Source organism: Myxocyprinus asiaticus, chromosome 7 (genome assembly GCF_019703515.2).
Source record: "Myxocyprinus asiaticus isolate MX2 ecotype Aquarium Trade chromosome 7, UBuf_Myxa_2, whole genome shotgun sequence".
NCBI lineage: Eukaryota > Metazoa > Chordata > Actinopteri > Cypriniformes > Catostomidae > Myxocyprinus > Myxocyprinus asiaticus.
Genome location: NC_059350.1, coordinates 14,300,763 through 14,322,500, shown reverse-complemented (window position 1 = coordinate 14,322,500; position 21,738 = coordinate 14,300,763). Strand labels below are relative to the sequence as shown.

The window sequence follows — 21,738 nt, the reverse complement described above, 5'->3', positions numbered from 1 at the left end:
TGTTGCCTTCTGGACGGCGCTACAGAGCTCTGAGCACCAGAACCGTCAGGCACAAGAACAGTTTTTTTCCTCAGGCTATCCATCTCATGAACAGTTAAAACTGGCCCTTTGAGCAATAATTATGTGCAATACACAGCTTAGTCTTTTTATATTTATCCAACATACCATACCTCTTCTGCCATACATTCCCTCTGTATATAGCAGATTTGTATTTGTATATTGTTCATACATACATACATACATACATACATATATATATATATATATATATATATATATATATATATATATATATATATATATATATATATATATATATATATATATATATATATATATATATATATATATATATATATATATATATTAGTCTTACTGTGTATTTTTATATATACTTATATTTTCTATTCACTTTTTATTTTTATTCTATTTTTTTTTTTATTATTATCTCTGTCTTGTTGCTGTTTTGTGTTGTTTGTGCACTTGAAGCTTCTGTCACCATGTCAAATTCCTTGTATGTGTAAGCATACTTGGCAATACAGCTCATTCTGATTCTGATTCGGCAATGCATTTTTATTGAATAATGTGTATCTATATAGAGCGTATTGTATACTGTACAGTATATGTTATTATTTGTATATTGTTGTGTGTAATTATGTGTATATTAGACTTTAAATTGTGTTGTGTTAATTTGATGTTTATTGTAAATTGGTATATGTCTCATCACTGTCATGACTGCTATGTTGATCGGAACTGCACCCAAGAATTTCACACACCATTGCACTTGTATATATGGCTGTGTGACAATAAAGTGATTTGATTTGATTTGAATACCCCAGGAGGTCCATGGAGGTGGCAAGACTCCAAATTATCCCATTCCCCTTATAAAGTTCAACATGGTCACTAAAATTTCCATCACAATAACATAATTACAACAAAAATGTGTTACTACTGCAAAACCATTATAAATTAATATGGGATCTCTTTTAACTCTTAATAAAACTTTCAGATTCTACTAATATGTTCTATGACAGTGGTGGCTAATACAATATAACTAGAATTTTATTGTATTAAGAACAAGATATGTAAAGTCTGTCAAGACAAACTTTGATGTTGGCTTAAGTTTAAAGTAGTTTTAAAAGCTTTAAGTTTGATGGTTATACATACATTACAGTAAGACAAATAATCAGATGGACGGAAGGATGGATGGACGGACAGAGAGCAACTAAAAGCAGATTAAAGACTTGTGAGGGTTTGTTTACATTTGAATTTTTGAAAGTTGGAGTTTTAATTAACGGGTATTTCATTACGTCAATGTCTATGGGATTTTACAGTTTTTTGAGCATCTGCTGTGTGAAAAACTGTACAGGGGCGATCACACTAGGCTTTGAGCACTCACATTTTTTCCAGACAATGCAACAGACAAGGATATGATGTCACGCGAGAGAGCTTCTGGTGCAAGTAAATAATACATAACAAATAAGAAATAATATTTTATTTAAAATGTTGAAATATATTGTCTACTTAGGGGGCCTGGGTAGCTCAGCGAGTCAAGACGCTGACAACCACCCCTGGAGTCACGAGTTTGAATCCAGGGGTGCTGAGTGACTCCAGCCAGGTCTCCTAAGCAACCAAATTGGCCCAGCAGCAAGGGAGTGTAGAGTCACATGGGGTAACCTCCTCGTGGTCGCTATAATGTGGTTTATATATATATTGTCTATTCACTTTCCTGCAACAATAAAGCCAACAGCTTTTAAATATGCATTCGTTTTAATGAGCCATGAGCTCAGCGTGTGACGTTTCAATTTTCTATTGCTCATGCGTCCTCTCGTCATACGGATTTGCAGGCCAGAGTTCGCCAAACTTGAACTGTTGTACGCAGCGGAATACGAATTTTCTTCGCATCAGCTTGCATTTCCGGTCTCCCGCATACGGATGCTTTTGAATGGAGCGTGGAGTGCAGTGTGCCGCCCCTTAACTCCAACCAGTTGGAAAAGTCATAGTACACTATTTCAGAACAGTCTGAAAACTCTAGGAGGAGTGTGTGTTAAAAAGTTTGGTCTTTTAAAATAAAATAATAAATAAAATAAAAAAACTTAAAGTTTGTAGAACATCAGTATGTTGGCTTCGCCAAGTCAATATAATAACTGTGATAATTGTAGTATTTTGACAAAACCATACTATATTATTGCAAGGGTCTTAAATTCTAACATAAATAAAAACTTGCTGATCAATAACAAGTGACGTAGCCAAGCCTACATGAGTATTACAATCTAGCAGGTATAAACACAACTATTGTTTTTTCTATATGTACCATGGTAGTATCAATGATCATTTAATTATATTAAGTACCTTCTAGTGCCTGATATACCATGAAATATGAATTTGGCAATCATTGTAGTAATATTGTATATGTTAGTACAATGGTATTACCATCATCTAATCCCATCTCTATTCCATACATGATACTTTCTATAAGGGACATAATATATTATTAACACAAACAATAACACCCTCAATATTGACAACACAGAGGTGTCACTCACTGGGCAATTCTCGCAGCAGGTAGAAGGGCTCGTTCATCGCGGCGGGTTTTCTGAGAGGAGCTCCTTCATCCATCATCTGATGCGGGAAAGACATCGGGCCCATGTTTTGGGGGATCTGTGGTTTCCCGGACCCAAAGCCCAGCGCAGACGGTCCCGCTGGACCCTGCGAATCAGGCTGACCATACAGCGAGGAGAAGATTTCTGTCATGTTGAAAAAAACAAACAAACAACAAGGCTGAGTTAATATTGTGTGTAAATGTGTATTGGTTTTAACATCGCTGAACGCCCCTGAACGATCTGTTGCTAACAATTGCTTCCGGTTGTACGTGTATTTTGAGAATTTACCGTAATGTATCAATTACATGATCGGGTTGTTTACTATTCCTAAATTTTACGATTACATAAGGCGTCCTAAAATTGCACCATATAGTATAATGTAGTATAATTATCATACAATTAATTATATAAGATGATATTGATAAATAATGTATGTGTTAATGACGCATGTTAAAATCGTCGCTTAAAGTCTATAGCTTACGGTAAACAAAGAAAGAGACGAACTTTCTATCCTCCTCCCCTTTATTAGAGATCGTTTATACAATAAACAACCTCCGCGTTTTACCTTAAGTGAGAGCGTAATGGTCAACTAGCGTGTTACGACAGTAAATCCCTATTTGTGGATGCCATACAATAGAATGGGGAGAAACGTAAACTGACACCTACCTGTCGCAAAATTGTCCGCGTCTTTATAAAACAGCAATTTTATCGTAGTAAATACCACACATAGTTCATTCTAAAATGATTGTTTAGTGTAAAACATGTTGATGATTAGCAAACAGGTGAATTCATTAAATGATTAACTGTTTCCTCACAAAAGCACACTGAAGCATCTTCTCCATAAACATCCATTATATAAACGGCCTCTGTTCTCTCGTTATGCATTCTGTTGCTAATCTTATAAATACATGGAATAGAAGGGCTCTGTCTTTATGTGACATCATGACCAATAAGCGCTGTTGTTTCGCTAAAGTGACCAATCAAAGCGCGTATTTAAAAGAGGCGGGGCTATTTTTTTCCTTCGTCCGCGGTGACCTCTGTTCCTTTAAACCGGTTAATTCATTGGCCGACAGTAATTTTTTCCACATTGATAACGGTATTGATGCGACTTCTGTCGTCTCTGGCCACCACCGCAGTTTTCTGGAGATAAAATGGCCTTATTAACGCCTCTGTTAGCGTTTCTGTATCATTTGCCACAGGTGTACAAATGGCTACTAAAACCGTACTACATTGCCTCATTATTTATGTGTGTCGCGTTCTTGTTTATTCGCAAGACACCTGGGATATGTGAGCATCTCTCGACGCAACGGGAGGATGGAAATTCGTGCGATTTTGATTGGGTTTGTATAAAACAACTCTGGGTGTTTAACATGCTGAAAGATTCAAAATAGAGCCACCTTGCTTTGCAGTAAAGGTACTGTGCTGTGGTCTGCACAGCCGATGATGGCTAAAGAATTGGGAAGGGGGTCGCTATTTAGCTGGCACGAATAGAGACCAAGCCCAATACATGGAGAAAGGGTTGGAAGTCTGTCTGTCTGTCTATCTATCTACTTTGTTTTTTACAGAGAGAGGTAGAGATCCTGATGTTCCTGAGTGCTATAGTCATGATGAAGAACAGAAGAGCGAGTAAGTGTTTTATTCTATCACACTTTTCTATCTCTGTACACTTTGTCCCTGCATCTTTATTCATAGACATTCAAAAGTACACAAATAATCCCCATTCCGTAGCGAATGTGATGTCAGTGGACTGAGGTTGTAACGTGAAGGTTTTGTTTACACACTAAATGTTTGGGGTACCTGTGTCTCTTTTTGTTCTCTGTGACGGTTATCGTATTTGTTGTTCAATCAGTTTCCTTTGTCAGTGTTTCTGTTGCCCCTCCTCTAGATATGCAATTAAACCCACCCCCTTTTAGTATTAGCTCTTATATCACAAACTGAAACAATAAGTTTGGCAACTTGTTTGAGAATGCGAATTTTAGACAGAATGTGATGTTTTTTGCACATAATTAACCTTTTTCTCTTTTTTGCGTTCCAGTAACTGTTGAGCAACATGTTGGGAACATCATCCTCTTTTGTAAAGTGGCCAATGTGATTCTGTTCTTCAGACTGGACATACGTTTGGGGCTTCTCTACTTGACCCTGTGCATTGGTCAGTATTCTTGATCTTTCACCAGATGACCAAAGCCATTTTTGTTTTCCTTCATCCTCTAATCTGTCCCGCTATGTAGCCCTTAGAGGACAAGGGGTGAATTTTCCCTCTCAATAAATTTACCATGGTTTTACTACAGTATCCATATTTTAACCATTATATTCATATTAAAACCATAGTGATAGTACAGGGAAACGAAAGATATGGTCATAAAAATCATAATATTTACTATACAAATACTATATTTGGACTATAGTTGTACAGTAACATTGTAGACCAGTGGTTCTCAACCTTTTTTTGATGAACGCCCCCCTACTTCATTACTTTACCCCATTCAAGCAGATGGATGGCTATATCTGGGGCCTATAAAACGAAAATGCGAAGACAGAAACTAATAATAAAAGTGATATTGTTAATATATTTTACATTTGCGTTTTTGAAAATTGTAATTTATTCATAAATTATTTATTTTTATAGTTTTAACAGTGGTATTTGTAACAAGACCATAGTAAACACATGGAAGCATGGATCTTCTTCACTACCATGGTTAGATGTAACACGATTTCTATAAAACTATGGCATTTTTGTTATAATAAACAGTAGACCTACTCGGTACACATGTAAAAACAATAAATACAAAATATAAACATTTATAAGTTGTAACAAAAATTAATTATATTCCCTCACTCCCTTAATGTAGCCTGTGACAAATTTAACAGACCTGAAGTAGTGATATGATAATATTTATTATGAATCTATTTCTGCCTAAAGTACAGTTAGTGTTACTATAGTAAATTCAAGAGTGATGATGTAGAATTCTGTGCTGAAATCAAATGGTTTCCGCTTCTTGTGCCTTGCTTCTCACTGATTCTCGCAAAGCTGCGAGTTTAAGAGCTCGAGCTTTAAGAGCTTTGTGCTCGCACTGCTCTGTCCATTGAGCCGTATCCATTTACAGAGCCATACAGGTGCATTAGCCGAGGTTGTGCCTCCACCTTTGTATTTGACGCTGCTAAACCAGATACTTTAGATGCGTCGCTAGACTTCAAAATCAGATGAACCGTGGTACGAATGCGTACCAACCCGTATAATTGAGAACCAACTGATATATTCCAAGTCTAGATAAACATTTTAATGCAAAGAGGAACTTGATGATAGACTTAATTATTATGACTGATAAATACCCCACATTTGTAACCTAACATCCCCCTCTCTAGTAATTTGCTCTCAGCGACCCCTGGCATCCTTTGAACACCCCCTGTGGGGCAGTACCATCCCCGTTGAGAACACCTGTTGTAGACTGTAGTAACCGTAGTTTTTGGCAGAAACCATGGTTTTACTATTGTAATACTGTAGTAACTATGAAAAGTAAGTTAAGTAACCATGTTTTTTGGTGGGAACCACGGTTTTAATACAGTATACTGTATCCATATAGTAACCATGATTTTACTATAGATGAACCATGGTAATTCTCGTGGTTACTATTGTTTTACTACAAATACCATGTTATTTTTAGTAAAACCATAACCACAGACTTATGATTTCCTGTATTATCTCTATGGTTTTAAAGGTGTTGTAAGCGGAAAGGTCATGGAAAGGTATGCAAAAAATGTTCTACTCCCTGAAAGATATTAATGAAATAAATGTCCTGTTATATTTCACCGGTCTCTGTGACAGCTCTAGACTCTGTAAACAGCAAACAAAAATGTGTCTGCGTAAAATGACGCTTTCTGCCTCTCAATCATTTTGTGCATTTTTTTTTAGTATTGTAGTTGCAGCGAATTGAGGCATAATGCATTTTTATGGCATGTTGTTCATAACAGTTGTCAGTTGAGGGCGCTATTTTGCAGCTTTTTTTTAACAACCGTTTCTGCTCTCATTAATGCTCATTTTGCTATCTGGAGTTCGGGTTTTGGAAAGAGGGGGCGTAGCTAATCCAACGGCTCAGTCTCGTGGAAGTAGAATGGCTGAAATCGCTTACAGCACCTTTAGTATGAATATCTTGGTTAAAATATGGTTACTGTAGTAAAACCATGGTAATTTTTTTTGAAAGGGAACACAAACTATTGCGAGGAAACCTAAAATGTATTGCAAGGAAACGCAAACTATTGTGAGGAAACGCAAACTATTGCGAGGGAAGTTCAGACTTATTGCGAAAGAATGCAAACTATTGCAAGGGAACCAAAAAATGTATTGCCAGGGAACGCAAACTATTGCAAGGGAACCTAAAACATATTGCAGGGGAACGCAAACTTTTACGAGGGAACCTAAAAGTTATTGCATCTGTTTGTTACAGATGTCCTCCTCCTTTGGAGAAAAACATACATATGTGGCCAAAAATTTGTGGACACCCCCTTCTAATTAACAAATTTGGTTACTCCATTAAATCCAGTAAAGAAAAATCTTAATGTTTCTTTATGTAATGGCTTGGGCTTTGTGTGCTTCCAAATTTGTGGCAACTGTTTGCGGATAGCCCTTTTGTGTTCCAGCATGACCATGCCCCTGTGAACAAAGTGAGGTCCATAAAGAAATGGTTTACTGTGTCTGGCGTGGAAGAAATTGACTGGCCTGCACAAAGCCCAGACCTGAACCCCACTGATCACTTTTGGGGTGAACTGGAACAGCAACTGTAAGTCAGGCCCCATCGACCAACATCAGTTCCTGACCTCACCGATAGCCTTGTGTCTGAATGAGAGCAAATCCCTGCAGCCATGTTACTACATACAGTATAGTGGAAAGCCTTCCCAAAAGAGTGGAAGCTGTTATTACAGCAAAGGGGGAAATCGATGCCTAAGGTTTTGAAATCAATTTTTCTTCAAGCACATATGGTGTCCACAATCTTTTGACCATATAGTGTATAATCTAGACTAAACTAAACAATATGTTAAACACTGTATGATGGCAATTTTTATGCTTGTTAATATTGCCTTATACCTGAAACAGTTTTCCTGATGACCTGCAAACCTCCACTCTACATGGGCCCAGAGTACATCAAGTACTTCAATGATAAAACCATTGATGTGAGTATGATTTCAGATCATGGAGTTTCACTTAGAAAAAAGCTTCAGTATGCCAATATGTATAAAAAAAAATAAAAAAAAAAGAAATCTAGATGAGTTTTGCTGCTAAATCATGGCAAGGTTTATCACTTACACAACTTTTAGTAACAGGAATTTAAAGTCCATAAATGTTTATTACCATTGCATCTCAATAGTCTTTATAAATTAGTACAAAAACAGGAATTCAACCCTCCCACACATTCAATTGAACTTTAACTTCATTATTCATTCTCTTCAGGCTAGTGATCCTATACGTATATTACCACACCTGTATTTGCTTGCTTGAAACTGTTTTCGGTTTACGCACTATAGAAACTCACTTCTCTTTTGTGTTTAGGAAGAATTGGAAAAGGACCACAGAGTGACTTGGATTGTGGAGTTTTTTGCTAACTGGTCACCAGAGTGTCAGTCTTTCGCTTCAGTCTATGCCGATCTGTCCTTGAAGTAAGAAGTTCATGCTTGATACAAACATGAATGCCAGTCCAGCTGCTCACATATTTTTGTAAACTTGAAGTGATAGTTCACCCAAAAATGAAAATTTATGAATCATTCTTCAATCACTCACCCTCATGTTGTTCCAAATCTGGAGGACTTTCTTTTGTGGAATATAAAAGAAAATGTTATTACAGAATGTTAGCGTTAGTAGAGGTCTGCACGGGCCTTGAAATGAAACATGTACCTGACCTGTACCTGAGACTGACACTAGCGCCACCGAACGGAATTGCAAAAACAAACATCCAAAGTGGGGGGGGGGGGATTCTTAAAAGTAAGAAAAGTAAATTCGTACTTTTATGTTTGGTTAGTTTTGGCATCCTCTAGTATGGAGCTATTCTTAATTTCTCTCTTACTCAGGTACAACTGCGCAGGACTGAAATTTGGCAAAGTGGACATTGGCCGTTACAGCGAAGTGTCTAAGAAGTAAGTTGCTTTGGCACATGGGGCTAGTTTTAACACCTTACACCATTGTGACCATATTCTATTTTTTTTCTTCAGGTATAAAGTGAGCACATCTCCTCTCTCAAAGCAGCTGCCCTCTCTGGTGCTCTTCCAGGGGGGAAAGGAGGTTATGAGGCGCCCTCAGGTGGACAAGAAGGGAAGGGCGGTGTCTTGGACCTTCACAGAGGTGAGGCTAACTCACATGCTGCATGCATATTACATGCACTGATAGTGATTAATTAAATACAGTGTCTTTCATGAAAAAGAGCCCAGAAATGTGTATGTTTTGTTGAGTTTAACTGAAGCTTAATTATAGGCTTGTAATTTCACACCTATTCATTAGCTGACCTTAAAACACTCTAAAAGAGATCCATTACATTTCCAGAGCCTTTTATTCTCTGAATGTTTTATTTATTGTATGGAGATGTGTTGGTTTTTCTGCAGTCAGTCTTGGGCTACGTCCACATTAATCTGTATAAATCTGAAATTTCAAAAATTTTCCAAAAGTTGCTTGTCTACAGAAAAGTGTCTGAAAACGCTTAAATCCCCTTACTGTGCTTACAGAAAGAAGCGTGACTCTCTGTCATTTCCATATATGTTCTGAAACGCACCTCATGTTTGCCACCGGACAGCAATTCAGAGTAAACCTCCCGTCGCCTTTTAAAGGAATGCAATGTGAAGGTTGTACAAAGTAACATTTATCTTTAACAACACTGGAATGGGCCGCCATCTTGATTGTTTTAGGTTGAATGGATCACATGACTGCGTCACATTTCAACTGTAATAAAATAGACAAATATCTCCATCCACACTATAACACGAAGACAGCATTTTCAAATTTATCCACTTGGGACAGCGTTTTCGAAAAGCTTAATTGTTGCTTTCAAAAATGCTGTCTCAGTGTGGACGGAAGGCCAAAATCTAGTGAAATGCATTTTTAAACAAAGTATTTGCATGGATGTGGCCTTATTAGTGGTACTTGCTAAACCCCTAACTCTAAATTCAGTGTGTAAACTCATCCTGCACCTTTGTGTGACTTAGTGTATATTAATAATAGCTCAGGTCACATGGCTTGTTGAAGAAAGGTGTGCTATTACTTTTCAAAGTGATCTGACTTGAGATTTCACCTGGCAGACAATAAAATGGGCAAAAAATTCCTCATGACTTGCATTGAAAGAGGGACTAGTAAGCAACCACCCACAACACCATTCACATTTTCTGTAGATAATGCAAAAATGTAGACTTACTACTAAAAAATCTGAGAAAATTTGCTTGCTTCATTTATCAAAACCATAGAATTAAATCATACAGCAAGTCAGCACACACAGTGTTTATCTCGTCGATTCCTAGGAAAACATTATCCGAGAGTTTAACCTCAATGAGCTGTATCAGAAATCTAAGAAGCTTGGTAAGACCAAAGGAGAGAAGAATGAGAGGCCCAGTGAATCACAGTTTGCTCCTGTGCCTGAAGAGGAGGAATACGAGGCCGAGACGATCAACGCAATGGACACAGAGAGCAAGAAGGACAAATAGACTCTGCATGCTGCTGAAGAGCACTGGGACAGGACTCTATTTTGATAATGTTCAAAGTGCAGAGAGAAAGTTTGATGTTCCAGCCAAACAAACAGAATGATTGTGACTTTATTTTTTTATATAACATAATGTATAGAACTTAATTTAATTGCAAATATAGTAAATCTTACATACATTAAAATTGCATATAATAACACTGGAAAAAGTATACTTGCATGTCCGAAAAACCATCATTTAGAAGTTAAACGGCACTGATGATTCGATCTGTCATCTGTGTTGCTATTTTAATCACATTAAATATAATACAAAATTTGACACCTCCTACCTCCTAATATGGTAGATAATTGTGAAGTAATCTTTAGTAAGGGGTTATTTTGTGTTGCAAATGCATCACTACTGTGGAACAAACTTTAAACCAATTCCTTTCCTACTGCACTTTTAATTCATTTTTTACTCCTAGTTTTCATTTTCTGTTTGTCTTCTACTAATTTTCCAAGACATATCTTGACTTGTATTATGGTACTGAATATACACTGGTTTCAGTGATACAAAGAGGCACAGTCTTTCAGTGTATGCCAACAATTCATGTTGGGAAAAGATTTCACAGTATACAAGTTATTGATATTGACACTGTCCTTATGTTTCAAAACTACAAAAATGTATCTGTTTTTTACATCTTACTTTAAGACCTAGTTACACATTTCTTTTCAGACTGAATACTGCTGTAAAAGTCTTAAATATTTGTTTTGTATATTCAGTGTTTCACTTAAATTTCCTTTGTGCTGAATGATTAATACCTTTTTTGACATTTCATGTTCATTTGAAACTGACAGGAACAGAAGAAAGCTGCAGGCAGTCTTAAAATTTGAAACTTCTTGATCCATTGCTGTCACTGTTGGAAGCTATTATTGTCAGTGTCAATTACATGTAAAAGTAGAATCTTGTCACTAATTTCCAAAAAGATAAAAAAAAAAGAGCAATGTTGTTTTGTGACCTGTGAAGTAAACAACTCTTGAATTTCCCTAAATGTTTTTTAAATTAATGGTTATGCTTGTAAGATGACCAAGTGCTTTGCATGGTTGTGGATGGAAGTTTTTTTTTTTTTTCTTTTTTTTCAAACATTGAGTGCAATTACATGCTTACACTGATTATAATTAATAAGCCGACAGCTTGTGTGGTCATGTAAATGACTTTCCTTTATTGGAGTAGTAAGATGATAAACGGTTAAAACCTTTAAGCTCGGATAGGCTGCCAGCAGGTCCGCCAAAATAGGTATCGCTTTATAGCTTAGAAGCTGTACTTTACAATGCATGTTGGCAGTATGACCAAAACTGAACAAGTGCTTTGAAATTTGCAGACAAATCAGAAGTGTTCTGTTTTGATAATTTATTAATAATTTTGCACTGCACATATTATTGTAATCTGTAAAAACATCAAACTGATCAAATAAGCTCTCAGAGTAGAATATAACCAGCCTTTTTGTTTTACTTAGAGACATAAATATAGCGAGTAATAGCAAAGTACATGTCTTTGACATACAGTACGTTACATGTAAACCGGTGTTGCTTATAAGCCGAGTTTTCACTTACAATTTCACGAACATAAAATATCACATCCCATTACTTTTACTTATGATTATCTTTCAAATGAGCCAAACCACGACGTATTTGGATGCATAGATCATTAGATGATACACACGAAGAACAATGTGCACAGCACATAATGTGCTATCTGGCTAAAAACCCATTAGCTTTTCTGGATCAGATGACATCATCGTGAAATGATGTAGTACGTCATTCAGCATCATGGAACACTAAACCAATCGTATTAGGATTCAGATCGCTGCAACCAGAGGTGGAAGTCATCCAAATATGGGCAGAGATGATCGTTAATTGTTATACATATGGCCACCAGTAGATGGCGGCAAGTACATGACACAGACTCGATGGCTCAAATGACTGAATGGAACTGAAAGAGACCTTGTTACTTATGCCTGTATGCTTTGTAGAGAGAGCATACCTTTAGTCATTGTCTTTGCATGTGTAATTAGTTCTTATGTACAATTTTTGTTTTCATTTGTGACTTTTTGGAAACGTTTTTGGACACTAGGATAAATAACTTTTGATTGCCTTGTTGTATCAACACAAAATTTTACACATTGACAGGTGACATGATTTGATTTGGAACAAAACATAAGCAGTTTATCGGAGCCACCTTATTTATAAATGTCTGAAAAATAAGATTTTATATTTCTTTTTTTTCTTTTTTTTTCCAACAGTTTTTTTTTTTTTCAGCAGGCTGAGAGTCTCATAATTTATTGTAAGAAAAATAAAACACAAAGGAAGGGATGGTTGTCTTGGTCTTCGGTCGAAGATCCTGAAGTCTGTATTGCAGTGTAGCAGTGACAAAGTACATGAAGCACCTTGGAGTCAGACTGAACAACGAACATTCTAAACTCAAGCCTTTATGTCACCAGGTTGAAATTCACCCACTGCTTTAACAAGACTCTGAATGTCAGTGAAAGACAAAAAGGGGCATTTCCAGATCTATGATTGCATATTCTCTCATTTCCAGTTCTGGGGTCACTAATGCTCTCATTGTCAGTTTCAGTTTCTTGTTCTAACTGGTGCTATTGGGAACCTCACAGAATCCTCCATGACTCATGTCTCTGACCAAACAATGTCTTTTGAAGACCTAACAGACTCATTTTCTGATTCAAAATGTGCCATTTCTTGTCTAAGTTTCACAATTTGTTCCTTCAGAATAATCTCTGCAGCTTGGTACTTTCTCAAAGACATACCACTGGCATTGATTTGAGTATGAAACAACTTGTTTTCTCCCTTTATTTCCTCCAGTCTTTTCTTAGTTACTTTGTATGATGAAAAAATAACTTGAAGTGCATTAGCCAACATTCCTTCTTTACTTTTAGGCATCTTGGGATCATTTTTGAACCGGGATATAGCCCACTCATCCACTTTCTCTTTCCCATCAGACAATCCCTGTGAGCTGTGCTTAGCGATGTATTTCACAATCAGCTCTTCCATTCTTAAAATCTTATTGAATTTCTGTACTAATTCAACAGGCTATTCACTATGATTCCTTCACTGACTATATGTTATCTAATTACTTTAAGATATTCGTTAGTCTAGACATTAACAGCTCCTGTGCTTCGGACGCAAATGGAAAAAAAATGTCACGATACATCAGGCTTTTGAATTTGTAATGTCTCATTGCTTTGGACACAGCCACACTCTGTCAGGCCTCTAAGTTCAGCTTCACTAACACTCACTCTTTATGGTCAAATAGTTTAAAATATAACACTGTCACACTACGCCAGGCAAAACCACACAACATCGGATTATCGTTATACTTTTAAACAGTCTACCCAGCCACGGTACATCTGCCTTACCAACACTTAAGTTTTAAACATTGTCATGGTTTAAAACACAGCAGGCCTATGTCAGACAAAAAACACTGCTTCGGGTTATCATTTTAAACTTAACAGAGCTGCAGTTCGTCTGGCTCCCTACACTATGATTAGTTTCAGTTACTTTAGAAACTTATCCTTTAAGCACTTTGTTTCATTTGCTTTAGAAACAACTATTTCATATAATTCTGCCACTACACTGCTTCAAGTTGATTCAGTTACTTTAGAATCTTTAACAGAATTATAACAACTCAGCAGCAAGTTTCAGTTACTTTAGAAACTTAATGCTTAAGCACTTTATTTCAGTTACTTTAGAAACAATAATTCCGATACAACTCTGCCACCACACTGCATTGGGCCAATTCAGTTGCTTTAGAATCTTAAGCCTAATTTTTAAATTTCTGTTAAGACTTAACAAAACGCTTCCTCCTAACACTGAATAAAGCTGAGATTATTCCTGTTATTATTCCTAAAAAAAAATTAAATGAGAGAATTACCTAAAACAAAAACAGCATAAAAGAGGAAAATCGCATTTCTTACTTTTCTGTTTTTTGTATTTGTTTTTTTGAATCCCTCCTGGCTGGCTCGCCAGTGTAAGAAAAATAAAATGCAAAGGAAGGGACGGTCATCTTGGTCTTCGGTTGAAGATGCTTTATTGTCTTTATTGCAGTGTAGCAGTGACAAAGTACACGAAGCACCTTGGGATCAGCGGAGTCAGACTGAACAACGAACATTCTAAACTCATACCTTTATGTAGTGTGTAAAACCAGTTTGCCGTCATTAATTTAAGAGTCTACGCTTAATGTAAATGAAGTTACGCTCCTAATGTAAATTAGAATTGAAAAAAGTCGGTACTCGATGGCCCATTGCCGCTCCCATCCTATAATTGAGAATTGATGTGTTGTGACACAAAGGTGTGGATGTTTGTTCATCTCTATGATAATTAAGCCGTCTGAGTTTAAGCGGTGTATCTACACAAATTGGGTTGAGTGGATTTCACATAGAGGCAGACTTCATCTCCTTACATATCATAATCTATATCATTAAAAAATGTGAAAAGTTTTCTTTAAAATGATACCAAACAAGTGACACTCTTTAGTTTTTCTGTAGCAAAGCCTTTTATTTTGGGCATGCCATTGAAACAGGAAATCTTTAAAAACACCTTCAGAGCTTAAAGGCTTAAGCATAAACCGATCAACCATCTGGTAGATTCGGGAGATTTTTTGAATATGCTGATTTTTGGTAGCTATCAGTGTATTGGTGTGCATATGCAGTAGAGGCATTCTCTGCTATTTTGAATCCAACTAGCTTATAACTGAAATTCCAATATTGTCCTCAACAGAAATATCCCCCATGAAGAGAACCATGTACAGTGGTAAAAACAAAGTATTTGGACACTTAAGCTACAGTTCCATCATTATGAATTTCATTGCAAAATATAAAATATGAAACAAAGTAGCATTTGAAAAAAATTCAAAGAAATTTACTCACTCCTTTTTTGTAATTACTTTTAACCAACTGGTCCCAAGGTCATCCACAGGTTAAATATGAATATGTTCCATTAAGTTTGGAAACCAGAAAGTGACCACCAAATACTTTTTTCTCTGCATTCTGAACAGTATATCAATTGCTTTATAATAAAATATCCATCAAACCTCCAGTGTTTTGCACAAAAAGTATTCTTGTGCTTTCTGTAAGTTAAATATTTTGTTGTTTAATGCATTGATATTCATACATTTTTAACTGTGGCTTAATAGTTTTGGGACAATGTTGGAGGGCTCTTTATAAATTAATAAATACTTAAAGTATATGTTTATTGTATTGTAACATGTGGGCTGAGTTTCCTGAGGCAAACAAGAGCATACAATGAAGCTAACTACAGTATTTCTAGGTACTTCAATTCTCTGGGTTATGTTTCAAATGATGCAACATATTTCTGGTAATGAGGCGACAATATACAGTATTTTGCAGACCACGTTCCTGACGTCTTAAAACAACAGAGCTTACAGTTTTGAGAGGAAATAAAAATCATGGACTATATTATCAGGTATTACACTTTCAAAGTTTCCATTATTAAGAGATTTAGAGAGATAGTTCATCCAAAAATGAAAATTCTCTCATCATTTACTCACCCTCATACCATCCCAGATGTGTATGATTTTCTTCTGCTGAAAAAATCTCAGCTCTGTAGGTCCATACAATGCAAGTTAATGTGTACCAACATTTTGACATTCCAAAAAGCACATAAAGGCAGCATAAAAGTAATCTGTAAGACACCAGTGGTTAAATCCATATCTTCAGAAGCGATACAATAGGTGTGGGTGAGAAACAGATAAATATTTAAGTCCATTTTTGCTAGAAATTCTTCTCCCTGCCCAGTAGGGGGCGTATGCATGAAGAATGTGAATCACTAAAAACACAAGAATAATGTGAAAGTTAAAGTGGAGATTGACCAAGCAGGGAGGATAATTTATAGTACAAATTTACTAAAACATAGATCTGTTTCTCACCCACACCTATCCAATCACTTCTGAAGACACTGATTTAACCACTGGAGTCATTTGGATTACTTTTATGCTGACCTATGTGATTGTTGGGGTTTCAAAATTTTGGCACCCATTCACTTACATTGTGAGGACCTAGAGAGCAGATATATTTTTCAAAAAATCTTGTGTGTTCTGCTGAAGAAAGTCATACACATCCGGGACTGCATAAGGGTAAGTAAATGAGAATTTTCATTTTTAGGTGAACTATTCCTTTGTGTATGCCATTTAGGGTAAAGCAAATCAACGTCACAATTGATTTAAAAAGAGTTTATTACCAATGCTCAACCACACAAACTCACGCATACACATATCCACAACCATGGTCACTCACACTGAACTATACAGTACACTTTATTTTCTTTCCCTCCTCTCAGTCCATTTTTTTTATCCTAAATATTCATATAATCATTCTGAGAGGGTATTCATTGGCTTTTGTATCGGCCAGCTCTGATCTAAACATTGATCAACACCCCCGACAAGTTAGACAATGGTTGAAATTGTCAAATCAATAAGTCTTGCAAAATGTCACAATCTTTTTGAATGAAGTACAAATGAAAAGAGGCACACAATGTTTTGAAGAAACTCTGAAATATGTCCCACAGGTCGAGCTCCACTTTCTCAAATGCATTTTAATGCTATGAGTAACTGTCTTCACATGACTATGATTTACTTGGTCTTATCGGTTTTCCAGCCTCCAATTCTTCAACCCCCTATCTGATTAGATAAAATTCCACAGAGAACAAATCATCAGCCTTTGTAGAATAAAAAAAACATTTTGATCTTATCAATAACCATTTATAAAGTCATATAAAATAACATTTTAAAAATTAAATAAAATGGTTCTTCCTTGATTTCCAAGGCCATTGCTCTGAAAACAATCGAAAAGGCTGTTATTTAAATAATGCATTAGGCCATTTCTTTAAATTGACTACGGTTTTGCTTTTCTGGCACAGATTGGATACAGACACAACATTGTCACATGCCAGTCACAGTGGTCTGAAATGGCTTCTGCATGCCACAGGTCCCCTTGTGTAAAAATCAAATCCACTCTGTGAATAAACAGTGACACCACTTTTTTTCTCTATACAGAACAATGTACACACTTATGCCGGATATATATATATATAGATTTTTTGTTTTTGTTTTTTGTGACGTACTGAAAAGTTTTGAAGGCAATCCAGTTGTTTTCCGTCACACCAATTATGTGTTACAACTCCATACCGGCGAGGAGTCTTATATAGGTTTTGTATAGGACAGGCCACACTATGTCTCGGCTGAATATCAACACTCCTCCTCCTCCTCCTCAATGTCACATCTAACCAAAACCTGCTGGTCAGCAATTGATTTCCTTTTGGAAAAAAAATTAAAAGCTTTAATTTTGAAGAGAAATCTTCTGTGGGCACCAATAAATGTCCAACACACTTGATTTTCTCTTCTAATATCAAAACTCTACTGTGTCCAAGAGGGCGAAAAAGTCCAAGGCTCACATAAGATTGGTCAAAACAGCTGCTCATCTCTCACACTGATATCTCGTAAGTGGTCCCTCCGACACCGGTCACCTTCTTCACCCCACCTCCAGGCTTGTGGGCGGGGCTCTGAGAAGAGCTGGCACTGGAATAGGCCTGACCTGGGCGAGTGGACACACTGACAGGATGTGTGGGGGACGTGGGGGTGGAAGATGGAGACTGAGGGAGAGATGATTTGGGCTGCCCGTTTGTCCTACTATACGACTTCATCTGAATCTCGTCCCTAAAACGTAGAGAGAATTTACATATTTAAAGAAAGATTCACATTATTAGTGTAACTTTTTTCTCTCATTTCAGAGCAATGCTATGAGAATTCTGATGAAGGTGACATGTCCTTTAGCATGCAATTCAATAACTGATCCTAACTATGTTAAATAAAAAATAAAACAAAAACAAAAAAGGTAAAGCTGTCAAAATTAACACGTTAACGCATGCAAATAACGTTTAACGTGTTATTTTTTCTTTAATGCGATTAACGCATTTACCAATTTGACATTAGGTTATGACATTTTACTCATCTCCACCCATTTGGCACCCAGAGTTCTGAACACTGGTTGGAATAGGGTGGAACTTTTGCAGTGTGTCGGGGGTTATTACACAGATATACACACCAGAAAAACAAAAGCGATTCAGTGCCAATAATCTAGTGATATAGAAAGGACCTCTTAACCAAAATCTTTATTTTTTTATTTTTTTGTACAAAACAAACCCAAATGGGACTTGTGATAGATGCATTCACATGATTCCCTGTAGTAAAGCATCAGCATTTCCCACACCTCACGTTACGCTTTGTTTTACCAGACAATTTGGATCAAGTATCATTACATAGACCAGTGGTTCCCAACCTTGTTCCTGGAGGCCCCCCAACACTACACAGTTTGGATATCTCCCTAATCAAACAAACCTGATTCAACTCCTTCGCTCATAAGTTGAGACTCCAAGACCATTGTGTCAGAAAAGGGAGATATGCAAAATGTGCAGTGTTGGGGGGGCCTCCAGGAACAGGGTTGGGAACCACTGCCATAGACACTGCCAGCGCTAAAAGCAAAACCAGACGTTTTCTGCAAGCGCTTTTCATGTGGAGTTCAAAGCGGCATCAATCATGTAAATGTGGCTTCATGTTTGCTGTAGCAAGTGGATAATCATGATTAATTTTGTGGAGGATGAAGGTTTAAGAGATTTATTGCCCATTGTAATGAAAACAAAGTACGGGGACTAGTTCCTTTAATTAGTCAACCTCCTAACACTTTAGAAAACTTTTAAAGTTACTTGAATTTGTGCTATTTTAGTACACCTTTATACTGTGGAATGCTTTGTTTGGAAAATGTTAATAAAACATTATTTTTATATATTTTCTTTTCTAAGAAGTTACTAAATGCATTTTGACAGAAAAAGAGTAATATTTCAGCATTATCAAAATCTGCGATTAATCATTATATATTTTAATTGACTAAGCAATAAACGTGAAAACATATTTCATTAATTCTTTTATAAATATCCATTGATACAATAAAACACATGTGTATCTTTAACTACACATTGTCATGAAAAACCAGTCAGTAAATGCACTGCCTGATAGAAGTCTCACAAGCCTTAAAGTACAAATTTACATAACAGTTTTTATTTCTTTTTGAGTCTGACACAACAAAAGTCATTAGTTTTCAATTTACTAAAAAGAACCGGCTCATAGGGGTCATTGTCTTGGGAATCGGACTACATTTTTAGTGCTGTAAGTTTTTTTTTGTTTTTTTGCCTGAAAAATGCTTGTTCAGAAACCGGTAACGGTATAGAAAGTAATTAAATTATACGGTATTTATACCAGTTCTAAACAAGAACCCATTCTCGGTTCCAAACGCTACTTAAGAATTGAAATATGATAATCCTACAAAATACATGGTCACAGGAAAAGTGATAAGTGGATTTTTTAAAATAATTTTACAGAGATTGCACTCACAAAGAGCTATGTTTTGAATAACATGCAAATATGTATATTTACTACTGAAATTTCAATAGCATTTCCATGCCTTTTAAAAATATTTTTCATTTTCAAGGAATAGAAACTAAAATTCCCTGATATTTCCAGGTTTTCCATGACCACTGGAACCCTGTATCTCTATTGCAGGTAAGCTAAGGCAAAAATGGCAACAAAAAAAAAAAAAGATCATTTATAAGTCATATAAAGAGAGCTCCCAGAGCAAACATCAGTGCAGAAATCGCAAAGTGCGCAAGGCGGCAATAAAAATAATGGCTACAGTGTAGTTGCACTGTCAAACCCAGCCAGGCCTGCCTATACATTTCAATTTCTTAGTGTCATGATTTGGAAAGGAAACTCCCAGGCACTGAAGCAGAGCAGGTCTATTATAACCTTCAGCTATTGCTCTGCTGTCAGCATGCCACATAAAGGTCTGTTAATGATGAGGGGGCTCATCGTTTGGCCCTTTTATTTCAAATAACAATGCATACATGACATGAATGTCATAAAAATGCTGATACAGTTGCAATCAAAATTATTCAACCCCCCAACCAGCAATACATTCTGGTGATGTGAATTAAAACACCAACTAAAACCTCAGTAAACAGACAAAGTAAGTTTTTAATACACATTTGAGTGATTTTGAGAACAAAGAGTTCAGTTTCCCAAATTTAAAAATAAAAATAACTAATTCTCTCCACAAATGTCATGTCAAATATATTCAACCCCCAAAGTCAATCATTTGTGGAGCATCCTTTATCCTTAATAACAGCAAATAAATGTTTCAGGTGTTCTCAGGCTTCGGACACCTCTCTATTAGAATTTTTACACATTTCTCATGAGGAAAAGCTTCCAGCTCATTGACATTCTTTGGTTTCTGTGCTGCCACTGCTTCCTTGAAATCCCAACAAAGGTTTGCAATGGGATTTTAATGATGGACTGAAAGGGCCATTTAAGGACATTCCACGACCTATCCCTGAACCAGATTTTGGACAACTTGAATGTATCCTTTATGTTATTGTCTTGCTGGAAAGTCCAGTGATCACCGAGCTAAAATTTACACACTGAAGGCATCACATTTTTCATGCCAAAATGGCCTGACACCTGAAAGAATCCATGGTATAAGTCACATAGTCAGGATAGCCATTTCCTGCAGCCGCAAAACACCCCCATAACAGGGCTGACCCAACTCCATGCTTGACTGTGGGGATGGTGTCGTTCTTGTCATCTTACTCCAGACGTACTAATGACTCATGGGTCTAAAACTCGTTTTCAGTTTAGTGTCATATGTCTATAAAACCTTCTTCCAGGACTCCACAGGTCTTTCTTAATTACTTCTTGAATATTCAAGTCAACATTTCACTTTTTTTTGCTTTCTTCCACACCCCAAGAAGGTTTCTGTTGTACCATATTTAAAAAAATGTATGAATGGTGCTGCCAACTTTGTCTATTGGAAATTGAAGTGCCTCGGAAATGTACTTTTAGCCATGACCTTTCTTGTGTAATGAAATAATCTCCTCTATTAGTTTTGAGACAGCATATATTTAATTGCATTTTTTGCATAGAAATACATTTTTGCTTTAAAACTTAAATGAGTGCCATTGCAGATTGATGACTTAATTTTGTTTTAAAACAAATACTTGCCTTACATATTTAAGGAACAGCTACATGCACATACCCCTACAACAGGGGTTGAATAATTATGACATGGCTGTATTTTAAAAAAAATCCCGCTATTTAGAAATATTAGGTTATATATTCACACTATGACTTTGAATGCGTCACTCAACTGATATAGATGTAAAGTTTAAAAATTCTGGGTCATCAGAAAAGCTTTGTAAATCCTTACTGTCTTGGGGGGGGGGGTTGAATAAGTTCAATTGCAACTGTATGGTTAATGTTGTTCTCTCCTTCAATCTGAGCAACAATGTTTCCTATAAATAAGATTTTTTTCACTGCTTGAGTGGAGATCAGGTAAATTTTGTTGGCT

The 21,738-nt window shown here is 36.4% G+C and overlaps 3 protein-coding genes across 5 annotated transcripts in view; 1 reads left to right on the top strand and 2 right to left on the bottom strand.

The window, feature by feature from the left end:
• Positions 1-2,863, bottom strand: part of med19b (mediator complex subunit 19b) — a 10,323-nt gene extending 7,460 nt beyond the window's left edge. The window contains exon 1 of the mRNA XM_051703777.1: positions 2,547-2,863. Within this exon, the coding sequence (XP_051559737.1) occupies positions 2,547-2,754 (208 nt within the window). The 5' untranslated portion in view covers positions 2,755-2,863. The remainder of the gene's footprint in view (positions 1-2,546) is intronic.
• Positions 2,864-3,634: 771 nt separating this feature from the next.
• tmx2b (thioredoxin-related transmembrane protein 2b) lies at positions 3,635-11,304 on the top strand. Of its 2 annotated transcripts, none has more exons than XM_051702631.1 (8): positions 3,635-3,943; positions 4,169-4,229; positions 4,639-4,752; positions 7,693-7,769; positions 8,146-8,252; positions 8,661-8,726; positions 8,802-8,931; positions 10,095-11,304. In XM_051702631.1, exons 1-8 carry the CDS (start codon positions 3,755-3,757, stop codon positions 10,275-10,277), a joined length of 927 nt encoding a protein of 308 aa, XP_051558591.1. In that variant the 5' UTR covers positions 3,635-3,754; the 3' UTR covers positions 10,278-11,304. The 2 variants fall into 2 exon arrangements, with proteins under 2 accessions (XP_051558591.1, XP_051558592.1); XM_051702632.1 differs by lacking the exon at positions 10,095-11,304 and adding an exon at positions 9,309-10,088.
• A 5,198-nt stretch (positions 11,305-16,502) lies between these two features.
• Positions 16,503-21,738, bottom strand: part of zdhhc5a (zinc finger DHHC-type palmitoyltransferase 5a) — a 42,669-nt gene continuing 37,433 nt past the window's right edge. The window contains exon 12 of one of the 2 annotated variants that reach the window (XM_051702629.1): positions 16,503-17,999. In XM_051702629.1, coding sequence (XP_051558589.1) covers positions 17,768-17,999 — 232 coding nt within the window. In that variant the 3' untranslated portion in view covers positions 16,503-17,767. The remainder of the gene's footprint in view (positions 18,000-21,738) is intronic. The other variant, XR_007897703.1, reaches the window with a different exon arrangement.

Bases quoted from the DNA above. Each gene is read 5' to 3' on its own strand.
- tmx2b (XM_051702631.1), top strand. From the start codon at position 3,755: ATGGCCTTATTAACGCCTCTGTTAGCGTTTCTGTATCATTTGCCACAG. The intron at 7,770-8,145 runs GTGAGTATGATT...TTTTGTGTTTAG, and splicing joins TCAATGATAAAACCATTGAT to GAAGAATTGGAAAAGGACCA. The intron at 8,932-10,094 runs GTGAGGCTAACT...GTCGATTCCTAG, and splicing joins TGTCTTGGACCTTCACAGAG to GAAAACATTATCCGAGAGTT.